At 38.8% G+C, this 14696-nt stretch overlaps 2 protein-coding genes across 3 annotated transcripts in view; one reads left to right on the top strand and one right to left on the bottom strand.

The window, feature by feature from the left end:
• LOC111148649 (cms1 ribosomal small subunit homolog (yeast)) overlaps positions 1-14696 on the top strand; it is a 382522-nt gene that overhangs the window by 19479 nt on the left and 348347 nt on the right. The gene's annotated exons all lie outside the window — the stretch shown is intronic.
• Positions 1-14696, bottom strand: part of LOC111148632 (filamin A interacting protein 1 like) — a 113242-nt gene that overhangs the window by 9059 nt on the left and 89487 nt on the right. Inside the window, exon 4 of the mRNA XM_022505381.1 lies at positions 9050-11825. Within this exon, the coding sequence (XP_022361089.1) occupies positions 9050-11825 (2776 nt within the window). The remainder of the gene's footprint in view (positions 1-9049; positions 11826-14696) is intronic.

Raw genomic sequence — 14696 nt, 5'->3', positions numbered from 1 at the left:
ACCAACTTGAAGACTTTCTCTAAAATATCAATTTTATTTGTGGTTTACAGTGATTTAATCCTGAATTGGAAGTGGAATTTAGAGACTGACAAGGTTGAACCCTAATACTTTTCCCCCTGAGCTGGGAAGATAAATGGCGCATCTTCGTCCCTTTTTTTTTCCTTTAAGATGATTCTGGGACCATCATTCTTTCCTTTTAAGATATCATGTTGCTTGAGAAATGGAAATCCTAAACTAGGGTATACCATCCAGGAAGATTTTCTAGTCTTCTGTGAAAGCAGAAGTCCCACTACCTCTGGGCTAAGTTGGTGGTGCTTATCTATGGTGGCTAGACTTTGATCTTTTGATTGTGTTTTCTGGAAGTGTTGGGTCACTATTCAGACTATCAAGGCAGCTGCTTTCTTATAAGCTTTGATGTGCATGGTTGTGATGCTCCCTCTGTGGATCATTTTTGTTCACTTCTGTTGCTTTGCGGGTACCTCATACTCCATGCTCATTTTGCATGCCGGGCATTTTCCTGATGATGAGAAACTGTGCTTCTCCTTGCTTTTGCTTTCTCCCATGTCCTATCCTCAGCACATCCCCAAGTCCGTCTTCCCCATGCCTGCCCATTTGTGTAAGGTGTGGCCTCTCACATTCATAATTACTTATTCCCCTAACAGTAACCTCAGGGAGATGGGAGGAGTTGGATGGGGAATCAGATCCCTCTGGACTGTGGTGATCATGGAAGTTTTCAGAAAAGGTAAGGCTTGAGCCAGACTTTTCAGTGTGAGTCACTTGATGAGAGAAGAGAAAATTATCCATGTGGAGCAGTGGGGAGGAGGTAGGGGAAAGTCCTGTGCATATTTAGGGACACTCCAAGTGTTCTGGGCAAAGTGACAGACTTTTGAGACAAGGATGTAATGTTAGGCAACCTGTAAGTTGAGGTAATGGAGAGGTTCAAATGCAATTTATTGTGCTTTCCACTTGCACTGCGGTAGCTTCTCAGTATGTTTCTATGGAAAGAGAATGGACAAGATTTGTGTTATAATGTCTCATTCTTATCACGTACTAACAGAACAACCTGAAGCAATTTTCCTTACATCTCACAATTAAAATTTTTTTATCTCTAAAATTGTGAAGATACCTACTTTATAGGGTTGTTGTGAAATAAGTGTATAAAGAATTAGATGTTTCCATTATCTCACTTCTCTGAGGTGTGATAGAATGCTCCCTACCCCTTGCTCTAGCCCTCTCATCTGCAGCCATACTGCACTGCTCTTTGTTTCATGAACATAGTTTTTCTTTCCTTTTCTATCTGCCCTCACATCTCTGCTCTTGTAGGCATTTCCCTGGAACACCTTTTATCCTCTCTTTATCATACTCTTCCTCATCTTTCATCTGTTTCTGAAACCTAACCCCCAAACCTTGCCCCTATAGTAATGGCTCCTCCTCCAAATTCCTGTAGTACTTACTATCTATAGAATTCCTTCCCTATGTTATGGTCTTAATTACCTTTAAAGGTAGTCTTCAGTTCCCACCCTAGATTCTAAATCTTACACTTGCATAACTGCCTTGTACAGCAATGAGTAGTATTAGGTGCTTTATAAATATTGGTTGGTTCATTCTTGTAGCTGATTTGTTGAAGAATGAAGAAAGCTTGTATTCTATTAGAAGACATTTGTGCCTCTGGTGGTTATAAGCTAATACAGAGAGAATTGAAACTTTTCATAGAGGACTCTTTGGAAAGGGCTGAACAGTGAAGGGTTATCTCTTAAGATCATAGGCATCCTTCTGAAACTGACTTTTCGCCCACTTAGGCAAATGTGATTGGTTCTCTACACTTTACTTCTCTTGAAGGCATGTGAGAAATGCAAAGCTCATCTGAAAACTCAAGTTTAAAATATGGTATTGAAAGAAACAAAGGTACAATATATTAACACAAAAATAAATATCAAATACACATATGCTTTGGGCCAGTCTGTCAAATTAGTGGAAACAATCCTTATGTAACACAAGTCTTCAGTGCAGATTTTTAAAGTTGCTTTGAGGCTTATGTTTAGTCATATTCAAGATTTTCATCTCTATATACCAGACGTAACACTTTTCAAATGAGCTGTTAGATTTTTTTTCCCACCAGCAAGTCCTATAAAAAAGGAACTGACTTATAGAGTTAGTTAGTCATCTCTCTATTGCAGTGGTTCTCAAATGGAGGTGATTTTACCCCCCAGAGAACATTTGGCTATGTCAGGATCCATTTTTGTTTGTCACAGTTGGAGGATGCTGCTTGGCATCTAGTTGGTAGAAGCCAAGAATGCTCCTAGACATCCTGGAGTGCACAGGACATCCCTCTACAACGAAGAATCATCAGATCCAAACTGTCAATAGTCCTGAGGTTGAGAAGGTTTGCTCTAATAAGAAAATGGCTGATATGTTGAAGATTAAAAGACTAATTCATAGAATCTTAAAGAAGAAAACACAGGGCACCTGGGTGGCACAGATGGTTAAGCAACTGCCTTCTGCTCGGGTCATGATTTCCAGGTACTGGGATCAAGCCCCGCTTCAGGCTCCCAGCTCAGTGGGGAGTCTGCTTCTCCCTTTCCCTCTGCTTCTCACTGCTTGTGCTCTCTCTGTCTCTCTCTCTCAATTGAATGAACAAAATCTTAAAAAAAAAAAAGAAGAAGAAGAAAAGACATCTTTGGAGACCATCTAGTAGTTAGGACACCTACAAGTAGGAAAATGAGGAAGAAGAAATTTAATTTTTTTTTTTAAGAATTATTTGTTTGTTTATTTGACAGAGAGAGAGCACAAATAGGCAGAGTGGGAGGCAGAGGGAGAGGGAGAAGCAGGCTTTCCACTGAGCAGAGAGCCCGATGCGGGGCTCGATCCCAGGAACCTGGGATCATGACGTGAGCTGAAGGCAGCCACTTAACCGATTGAGCCAGCCCAGCGCCCCAGAAATTTAATTTCTAAAAGGAAACTCTGCAGATAATCGATTTATTTATGCCCTGCCTTATTTCCCAAAGGAATTTTAAGCAATTTAAAAAGGAAGAGAATTCAGAAATCACTGGAAGTTAGAACTAGATATGATCTTAGAGATCACCAAGTCCAGTTCTCCTTATTTCACAAAAATTAAGTAACTTTTCTAGGGCCCCATAGTTGGCTGGGAAGGGCATGAACTGGAACCTGAACTTGTTTGCTGGCTTCAAATATTCCCTCTGACCCCATCCCTCCACTTCTCTAAATCTTTCTTTGACCTATTTCAAGCCTCATTTGCTCTGTGAAGCCTTGTTAATCTACAGTAGTCCTGCTTAATCTCTAGTTTACTGTGTAAATTTAGTTTGCACTTGATTAAATATTATCTACTCCTCTTTTCTTTCTCGTCTCTTCCCTTGCTCAGAATAATAAACTCTTCAGGGGGAGTGAATCTTTCATCTCCCTACCTGCCCCATGTCAGGTAGAAGGTAGGCAGTTCCGTATGACATGGTCAGTAGATTAACCAGTTGTGTCCATGTGGTGCTTTGAAGAAAACACACAATGCATGTCACTGAGGTATATGAGTGGCATGTCAGTTAGGGAACCCATTCCACCTTTCCAGAGGCCTAGAGGATACAAAGTGAAACAGCCTTTGTAGGTCTTTAGATAAAGCCTGTATACGCTGTTAGTTATGCAAAGATGACTAGGCCTTCAAAAGCAAAATATAACTCAGAGGCAAAAAAAAATCCTAGATGATATTACAAAAATATCATACAGGACCATTTGGCTATGGGGGGAAAAGGAACTTACTAAAATAAGAAAACTAAAAAAGCTTTCAAAAACTGCCTTAATCAGACAAATTTTATTTCTCTTGATCAATAATTTTATTTTTTAAAAAAGTGAAATTTTAAAATGAAGCTATAAGTAAAGAAGATTGTACCTTTGATAGCTGACTGTAGCCCAGAGTACATTTTTATGGCACCATTTTTTTTAAGGTTTTTTATTTATTTATTTGTCAGAGAGGGAGAGAGCACACACAAGCAGGGGGAGTGGTAGGCAGAGGGAGAAGCAGGTTGCCTGCTGAGCAAGGACCCTGACTCAGGACTTGATCCCAGGCCCTTGGATCATGACCTGAGCCAAAGGCAGATGCTTAACCGACTGAGCCACCCAGGTGTCCCTATGCCACCATTTTAAGTATAAAAACTAGTGTCCTGATGGAATGTTGACGAATTTATATATGCTACCATATGAACAGTGTTAAAATTCATTATCAAATGATAAAGTACTTAGAAGTGTTGGCCATTTAACTGGTTGGACTCCCTAAGGATTCTTACCCTACAGTATTGCCTTGTGGGGATGCCTGCTTTGATATATTTCACTGCACAGTGGAAGGGTCCATCCGTTGGAAAGGAAGCGATTTGGAGTTTAATCTAAATGAAAATGAATTAAAGGAGGTTTGAGATTGGGGACTTTATTGAACCACTTATCTTTCTTGCTCTTTCTTGGCATTTGCTCCACTGTGGCCTAAGGTGAATGGAGTCCTTGTTTTGGTTCATCCAAACTGCTGTCTTTAGTGTGTGTTCTGGACCATTCCCAAGAAATGCTGTAGGGCTTTTGGGGGCCCTAGATCTGAGGGAAAAACAGCTTGTAGGTGTCAGACAGCCTGCTACTGCTCAGCTAAAGATTCAGGCATCTATGCTTTGGTACATTTGTAAAAGTAGGAACTTTTCCACCTTATAAATGGTAGGGGGTTTTTTTGTTTTTTTTTTTTTTTTAAAGATCTTATTTATTTGACAGAGAGAGATCAGAAGTAGGCAGAGCAGCAGGCAGAGAGAGAAGGGGAAGCAGGCTCCCCACTGAGCAGAGAGCCTGATGTGGGGCTCGATCCCAGGCCCCTGAGATCATGACCCGAGCCGAAGGCAGAGGCTCAACCCACTGAGCCACCCAGGTGCCCCAATGGTAGTTTTTATTAAGCTTTTCTTCTGAGTGAAAAGAAAATCTGGGGAATGAGCTTTCTGTTTGTCATGCCAGCCACTAGAGAGCAGAATAGTCACAATTCCTTGGACTGGTGTAATTCATTCTGATAGAGCAGGGCTACTGTCAGAACACGTTTGCTAATGTTTATCAATGTGGGAATTTCTAAAACAGTGGAATTCCTACTTTAGAATACATACTAATCAGCAGAGGTATTTGTACAGCTTCCCGGGTCCTACCCTCATAGGACCATCAAGATTCTCATACATGTATCTTGGATTTTACTTTGAGAAACACAGATCTTAATGTTTGGGGCATACATTTTTGCCTGATTATGTTTTCTCTTAGGATTGCAAAGCAAAATGATTTTTGGAGGGGAAAACAATAACAGAAACCAAGGCTTAGGGAAATAGAATGTTGTTATAAAGATCTTTCCCTGCCTTTATCTAGTAAGTTTCAAAGGAGACTCACTCTGTAAAGATTCAGGATCAAAGAAGCTACCAAAAACATGTTTTTGTCTGGAATTCTACTTCATTAAAGATCATCAAATTCTTAGGCTCCAAGTTTAAAAAAGTTTTTAATGAAATACCCCTTTTATGACCATCTTATAGTACAACCTGATTTTTATCCTTTGGGTGTCATGAAGACCTGTCTTAATGTCTTGGCATTGTGAACTATAGTTGTGGAGACCTTCTGAGTATATTTATGTAATCCTGTCATTATCTTGAATGTATAGAGACCTTCCCTTATATGTAAAGTTCCAACTGTAGTAATTCACATTGTCCTAGTAAGGATGATGATTTTATTTTTACCATTGCCCCCAGGGAACAGAGGCATCCTCAGGGGAAATTTTGCCTTTGTTCTTAAAAGGACAGAAGAATATGGAAAATCATTTAAATCTATGGTAGCATGCTGCAGCTTAAAAATTTAAAGAGCTAGGGGACTGAGTAAAATGAAAATTGATTCTGAAGCTGAGACTTCATATAAAATGAAAGATATTTTATCAGATGTATATTAAAAACTGTCTTCTATGAGTCTCTTATTGGCCTCCTTCTTTCAAGAAAACAAATTTCCACCCTTACATATCTCATCTGAAGATTTTCCAATGTCACTTCCTCCCTCCTTCCTAGCTTTCAAGGTTCTTCTGTGATTATATACAAATGAAAAAGAAAGTTCTATAACCTTTCAAACATATACAGGATATAAAAATTTAATTTTGAGGGGCACCTGGATTAAGCATCTGCCTTCAGCTCAGGTCACAATCCCAGGGTCCCGGGATTGAGCCCCATGTCCAGCTCCCTGCTCAGTGGGGAGCCTGCTTCCCCTCCTTGTGCTCGCTCTGTCTGTCAAATAAATAAATAAAATCTTTAGAAAAAACTAAGTAAAAAATTAATTTTGAAATTAAGGACCAAAAGTCTAGAATGTGTGATGGGAAGATGCTCCTTTTTAATGTGTGATTTTATGGAAAGGGGAAGATGCTTTCCCCCCTCCCCAGAAATGGTGCTGTCCTTACCATAAATTTTATTTATTAACACTTTTAATAATCTATATATGTTATTAATATGACAATGTTCCTAAATTCTGATGGTGATGTGAATTATTATACTGAAGTAATCCTCCCAGTAGAGGAACTTCTAAAGAGGTTCAGTTCCTTGAAAGTCCAATAAACTTCTAGTCACATTAATCACTTGGGATGCCTATTTATAGTAAATACCTAGAGCAGGTGATGAAACGAGAATTTGCATTTATAATCATGGAGCACAGGTACCGTGGTGTTAACTTTATTGTAGAGAATTATTCTGGCTCACATGAGAAATTGAATCCTTACAAAAGGGTTGAACTATTGAAGAGCCCAGAGCTTTTCAAATCCTGTTAGTTACAGGTATGCCAGGAATGGATCTCCCCTCAGCAGCTGGGGTGGCATATTTTCTCTCCAGGCCATTATGTGACAAAGGTTGGGAAGCACTGCAAAGACTTTGTTCTTCATTCTTTCTTCTTTCTGTCATGCTCCAAAATGTTATGTGTACCCTCTCTTATTATCTAGAAAAGCATCTTATGCAATAGCATTATCAATGTCTACTTTGGAAAAATGATAAATTAAGTATGTAGTTTCCTCTAAAATTCTAGCCCAAGGTGACTTAAAAATAAGAATAGTTTTGGGGCAACTATGTGGTTCAGTTGGTTAAGCATCTGCCTTGGGCTCAGATCCTAATCTCAGGATCCTAGGATAGAGCCCTGCTCAGCAGGGATTCTGTTTCTCCCTCTCCCTCTTTCCAGCCCCCTCCCCCTCGTTCTCTCTCTCTTTCTCAAATAAACAAAACCTTTTAAAATAAATAAATAAAAATCGTTTTGAAAAACATTTAGACCATCATGTATTTTGTAATACAGTTGGGTCACTGCTGATTCCCAAGATAAATGTGTTTAAACAGAAGCTTTCTCATTCATCACCAGCCTCAGCTTTCATCCAAATTTATTTAATGATGATGCAAGCCCACAGCATTGGTGTTGCAGTTCATCACCATGGAAGTGTTTCTGTCAACAAATCTTCGCTTTCTTATCATGAAATTGATTTTGCAGGGAAAAGGAGTATAATTGTGGAAGATTTCTTTTACTTCTCAAGATCTTCAGTTTGCCTGGGTGTCTAAATGAATTGTGTTTAAAATTAGTAGCTGGCAGTAAAATTGACCAAATGAAATTAACATTTATGAGGTTGGAAAAAGGGAAACTGGTAATGAACTATTTTGTCTGAATTTTTGGGGGGGGGGTTGGGGAATGTGGCTTGGGGACTAGATTTGTAATTTAAAATGTTCCTCTGAAAACTGTTGTTCTCTGTTATGGAAATATAGATTATTTTCAGAGTCCTATAAGGTAGGTATCAGAATTCTTAGAATGCTTTAGCTGAGTTTTTCTCACTTACCTTGTAAGTGGCATAACAATAATCACAGAATAAATTTTCTTCAACTAACATAATGTATGATTTTTTTAAAAAATATGCCTTTCTATAACTTGTATTTAAAACTATCTTTGGTTTCTATTTGTTTGTTTAGAGGTAGGGGAGAAATGCAATTACATTGTAAGCTTCTGAATATAGCTAATTTACAAGCAAGGTAGGAACCATCTACCTTAAATAATCCAAACTATTTTAGGAAACAGAAAGGAAAGAAAAAGAAGAATGACATTTTTGCTTTGAAGCAGTGTTCAAGAGCATATATCATAGTGGCTTATTTCATGTTTAGATGGAAATACATATGTTATGGGGGTTTTCACCTGTAATAGAAATACAGTCAACTCTTGATTATCAAGGCAACTTGTGTTTTCAAATGTGCTTTTTCTGGCTTCCTGTCACATTTCATTTTTACTTTCACCTTTAGCTTATATGTGCTTATAAAAGCAAATTATATATTTTATTCACTTAGTGTCAGTAAACATTTATTAAGTTCTTAATATGTGCTAAGCACTTTGCCCGGCACCAGGGATACTGAAATACATCTGAAGCTGGAAGTTAAGTTTGCCCCTGAGAGATCTTACAGTTCACTTTAAAATCAAAGAAACATAAATTTTATTATTTGAACCACTTCCTCTTCCTCTAATAACATGTGATCAGAAGTTGACTGTAATGGGAAGTAGGAAGTAGATCCTACTTGTTTTTAAGGAAGAATTAATAGACCTTATGAACAGAAAGTAAAATTCTATTATACATGCAAAAATATAACACAAAATGACCAAAAAAAAAAAAAATTCAGCAAGCAATGGTAAAAATAACATTATTTACTGCTATAAAATGTTAAGGTATTTCATCAAGACAAGTTGCAGTGAAATTAATGTGAGTTATGGAAAATGAAATACATAAAAATGTATTTATACAAGTGCAGACTAAATATTTTCCATACAGGTATGTAAATGAAAAGATATACAGTAAGTGCACACTTGATATGACTATTGCAGGCAACAGTTAGTTTCAGATACTCTTGGATAGTTCATGCACAAACCTTCCCAAAGTACAAGTTCAGTCAGTCTTTTGGGGGATGTGGAGGGATAATTAAAAAGGATTGAGTTCCTTGCAACAATATCACTATAGACTGGATGAGGGTGAGAGTCGTCAGTTATATATATTACTTACTGTAATTTGTGATTGTCGAGGAAGAGGTGTGGCTGTTGGTGTAATAGTAATACTGCTGGTGACTTTATTGGTTGTTTTGTTTAGTGCCCCATTAGTTAAGCCTTGAGTTCGGTTATCCTGTGGTGGCGTTGAAGGGCTGGCAGGTCTCACGGGGCTGGCTACAGCTTGCATGTAAGGACTTCCTAAGTGAATGTGGATTTTATTATCCTCAGTAGTTATCACACTTGAACTGTTGCTGTTTGAACGTTGAAACTGCCACGATGACTGCCGGTCAGGGGAGACTCTGAAAATTGCATGCTTGGCACTGATTTCTATTGGCTCTGGGGAACGTCCCTGCTCAGGAGAGCCTGCTGAACCAGTCACAGCCAAAACCTGAATAGGTGACATTGTCCTTTCTGGAGTTATAGAACCACAAGACTCTGGGGTCTGCGCTCTGGCAAAGGTTGCCATAGTAATTGGGGACATACTTTGCTCTATATTCATGAGGCCTTCAGCAGAAGTTTTGGATTTCACCGGTGTTATGGAGGCATTTTGGAGGATGGTTATCCTTTGCTTTGGGGTACCACAGTTTGGTATCACTGCAGTGCTTGTGTAAGAGTGAGGACTCTCTGTAGTCGGACTTGTGATTTCAAGAGTGGCTGTGTTTTGGATATGGTCTGGAGTAACTTTTATATGAAGTGGCTGCCCAGGCGTGTGGCTTAGGACTAGATCGCCAGGTTGCATGAAATTGCCATTGGGTTTAGTTTGTATTTTTCCATTCTGAGGATGGCTCTCCTTCGATTTCATCCAAGGAATCCATAGCTTCCTGTTAACAGGACAGGGAGAAGATGAATTGCATTTGAAGGACAGCACGGATTCTTCATCATTAGGGTCCTCGTCCTGGTCCTCACTCTCTTCATACAACTGACCATTGATGACTGCTCGTTCCAGAGGAATGAGACTCTTGTAATCGGGCGGCTCATTGTCTGCCACTTCTGTCTGAACTTCTTTAGAAAATACTTGAGGGTCAGAGGTGATTCTTCCATTGAGACTAGGCCTGAGGCTCTTACTAAAATGCCGGTACCTCTCTAACTCTTTAGTGAGGTTTTCAATCTCTCTTCCTAAATCTCTGTTCCTGTTTTCTTGTTGATTGAGTTTCTTTTGTAGAACCAAATGATCTCCCTGGAGATGACATATGAGGTCCTCAGTTGCCATGTATTCATGAATTTTCTCTTTCAGTGCATCTACTTCTCTTGAGAGGTGCCCTGATTTCGCTTCTTCTTCTTGAAGCCGTTTGAAAAGCCACTCTTCATGGCTGGACTCTGTCTTTTCTGCTAACTTGTACTTTTCAAGTTCCATTTTAACATGTTCCAGCTCTTCAGATAAAAATTGAGCTTTATCTCGCTCATTAGCATACCTTCGTTCTAGAGTCTCATACTCATCTTCTGTTTTCATAAGGTCATCCTCAATGGCTTTCATATCCTTTAACTTTAGTCTCAGTCTTTCCACTTCTTGAGAGAGTTCTTTAATCTTATTGTTTTCTTGGTGTAATGCTGTTGTGGACTTACTAGAATCTTGATTTAATTTGTTTTTTAGGAAATCTTTCTCAATTGCTTCCAAAGATTGAAGCCTATTTTTCAACAGATTAACTTTGGATAGGAGATCATTTCCTTTCTCTTCTTCCGCTTTCAGTTTGTTCTTTAGATCATCTCTCTCCTTGGTGACACTGTACATTTTTTCTTCCACATCAGTTTTGGACTTCAGTGCCCTTTTTGTTTCCTCAATTAACTTCTCAGTAACTGTTGCTACTTTATTTTGCTCCATTTGAAGCTGAGAAGCAGCAGCTTGTAACTTATCTTCAGTTTGCTTTAATTTTTCACTCATTGTTTTCCTTTCATCTACCAGCATCACAGTTAATGTTTTCAGTTTAGTTAAGTCCTCTTTTAGGGTGAATTCTGTCTTTTCCAGCCGACTTTCAATGGCTTCTAGCTCTTTGATTCTTACTTTTAAACTCTCCAGTTCTTGAGACAACTCCTTTGTGGTCATCCTTTCTTTTTCTAAACTGCATTTCAGAGAGTAACATTCTTGTTTGCTTTTGTTGAAGGCATCTTCTAATTTGTCCAGAGCCATAATTCTTTTATTGAGTTTTTCAACCTCAAGTTTGAAGTCTTTACTCTGTGATGTTTCCTTTTCAAGCCTCTTATTGAGATCTCTGCACTGCTCCTCCATTTTTATGAGTTCTTCATCCTTCCCTTCCATTTCTAGCACACGTTTCCTGAGCTCCTCCACCTCAGCCATGATACCACAGTTTCCATATTCTCCCTTGTTGATTTTTTCTTTTATATCTTGCAGCTCCTCTTCTGCTTTTCGTAAAGACCTGTTTGTCTCTTCTAACTCATCAATTTGCCGGCTGAGTGCTGCCAGCTTTTGTCGAAGCTGACGATTTTGACTGTCCTCATTGGTGAGCTTTGCCATAACTGTTTCTTGGTTCTGGTCAGACTTTGTGGTCTGTGTTTGCAGTTCTTTCTCTAGTCTGGTTGCCTTCTGCTCTTCTTCCCGAACTCGGGTTTCAGCGAGGGCTAGTTTAGCATGTGTTTCCTTTGCGCTTGTGGTTAGGTCTTGGATTTTCTGTCTTTGAAGGGCAAGCTGTGCCATCAGCCTTTGTTGTTCGTCCACCACCATCAAAGCAAAAGACTTCAGTTTGGTCAGCTCCTGTTTCAGGGCGGTGACCCTCTTTTCCTTTTCTTTCTCCTTCTTCTCCTGGGACTCGGTTTCTTGGTCAATCAACTTCTTTAGTCTGAAAAATAGAAGAATGCATTCTACTTTGGATTGGTGCTTTAGTAACTTATCAGCTGTCATTAAACATTTGTATAATTTAAAAAGATTGATCAGCTATACAGAATATGGAAAGGAATTCCTGAATTTGATGGAAAGGAATTCCTGAAATTGATTGGAGAGGAGAATCTTGATAAGCAGTTATCTTGCTTTTTTGCTTTCACTACTCCCTCTCCCCCAACCCCTTGTTGATTGGTAATAGTTGTAGTTCACCAGGAGCCTTGCTGGAAGAGTAAAGATAAAAATACTTCGTTTAAATTGCTGTGTAATAGAATCAGTAGACAGTCTAGCCTGAAAGCTGTAAAAAACAGAGTTTCAAGGTGACCTGGCTTCAATACTGGCTGTATTCTACCAGCTAATTAACCTGGGCAGTTATTTAACATCCTTGAGCTTCAGCTTCCTGATAAGAAAAATGGAGGCAATAATTGTATTACCTCACTGGCCATTTGTGAAAATTAAATGAGATAATTTGTCTAAGATTCTTATAGTGCTGGCACAAAGTAAGCATTTGGTAAGTGTTAGTTATTGCCGTTGTCCTTTCTTATTAATGTGGCTATGGTTACATTTATAAAATGTTTTGCCTGAACCTTTATAATATGTGGCACATTACGTTTGATGCTCAATTTCTTGATTCTTAATTGAGATGAAATTTTATTCACATTGCTTAGAAATTATACACTTCACTGATGGACCTTTCTGCCAATTAAAATATGGTTTACATTAGCATAACATTGTGCCAGGAACCATTCACCTCACATATATCTTTATCCCCATAGTGACTGGCAGTTGAATGAAGGGAATTGAAAGGCATCTGAAGGGGTTGAGTTGTCATACCATACAGCAAGAGTACAGGGTTTAATAGGAAAGAGTTGATTAGAGTCAGATGGTAGAAATGATGGAAGAGAAACTATCAGGGGGCGCCTGGGTGGCTCAGTGGGTTAAGCCTCTGCCTTCGGCTCAGGTCATGATCTCAGGGTCCTGGGATCAAGTCCCACGTCAAGCTCTCTGCTCAACAGGGAGCCTGCTTCCTCCTCTCTCTCTGCCTGCCTCTCTGCCTACTTGTGATCTCTCTCTGTCTGTCAAATAAATCAATAAAATCTCAAAAAAACCCAAAACTATCAGGAAGATAATAGTTCCCTCGTAAATGATGATTCTATTAAAATATTACTTTTTTCTTTAATGTTTTAAATTTGTTGGCATAACACAATGTCATTTTACATGTAGTATGAATTGTCTCTTCCACACATTTTCCTCCTCAGCACTGAGATCATAACTTGAAATTTGTGGCACTCTTGATTACACTGGGAATGGGCTGATTACAGAGAATGTAATTACAGCTTTGCAGTACTGTTATACAGAAGCTAAAATAAAGTGGAATCCCTGAAGAACTGAACTAAAGGACTTGTCATGGTGAAAAGTTTGTTTTCTGATAAAGCATAGAGAGCTCACAATATTTTACTATATCTTTTCTATTAGGAATGAGTTAATTATGCAATGCATATGTTTAATCCTTGCCACAAAACTGTCTTTTTGAAAATTGTTTAAGGATTTATAAGGACATTTTAAAAGGAAACTAATTTAGAAGAGTCTTCTTGGAAAAGTCATTCTTGAGATCCTAATCTGCTCTTTTCCTTGATTATACTACATAACAGGAACATGTTTAAAATAATAGTATAATGTAAGAATTCCCTTTTTTTTTTTTTTTTTTTTTTTTTTGTGGGGAGGATCCACTTTTATTTTTTCCCGTTTTGAGAACCTGATAAGAGGCTGGTCCGAGGGCTGGAGCCTGTGAAATTCTTAAGAAGCTGAGCTGGATGCTAGGGTGGGGTTGATGATGAGCTCATCCACAGTCTTGGAAGGAGGTTTGCCTGTGACCTCTATCCCTTTCCCACTCCCTATTTGAGACACCTGAGAAGAGAAAGATGGCACCTCCTTCCTGAATGGTCATGAGACTTCACAACGCACTGGTAGATACGTACGTCCACGGGCAAACTGCTTTGGTGGTGAAAGTTACAAAAATTTTGGCAAAGTGCTTCTTCCTCCCACCTTAGCATTAGAATCATATTTAACAATGCGCTGAGTATAACTGCAGTAAAATATTTTCCCTGCTTTACATCACAGTTCTTAGAGTTTTATTAGAGAACAGTTTCACAAAAACTTTTCAGGATTTGTTTTCAACTTATTAAATAATACAATGTACTATTTCATTTTCAGGAGAAGGACATGTATTTCCTTAGGATATAAAAGAGGGAAGATTATTTGACAGTGTAATGAAAAAAGCATAAAAACTGAATGGTGATTAGTGAACCTTGGCAGAGCTATAACTGGCAAAAAAAGATGTTGAAGAAGTTTAAATTGTTTCTATTGCATTCATTGTTTTTGGCAGCAAGCATGATGCATCTTTTTCATCATGGTTCCAAGGCCAAGTATCTTTTTGATGGTTTCTGGAAATCAGCTGGCATCCCCTTTTGTTTCCAAGCCCCCATCCTATAAGGTAGACACATAAAACTGACAATTTGAGTACATTTGCTCTTAGTAATTCCTTACTACTTATTTCCTAACAACCTGCTATTTCTGTGGGCCAGTCCCATGAGCACACCATAAGACAGTCAACAGGCTGGTCGGGTAAGTCCTGTCTGGGAGGGAAATAAGAGTTTATATGCAGAAAGAGTTATACTCCCAACCATCAACTCAGGAGCTTAGGGCTGGCAACCAGTGAGAACTGAAGATAGGAGAGAGGCCCTGACAGAACCTTCTCAGAGCCAGTTGGTGCAGGAATGCTATTACACATTCTGTGTGTGTGTGTGTGTGTGTGTGTGTGTGTGTGTGTGTG

This window comes from Enhydra lutris, unplaced genomic scaffold, assembly GCF_002288905.1.
Source record: "Enhydra lutris kenyoni isolate GAN:26980312 unplaced genomic scaffold, ASM228890v2 scaffoldscaffold2, whole genome shotgun sequence".
Taxonomy (NCBI): domain Eukaryota; kingdom Metazoa; phylum Chordata; class Mammalia; order Carnivora; family Mustelidae; genus Enhydra; species Enhydra lutris.
This window is presented reverse-complemented; position numbering and strand designations above follow the sequence as displayed.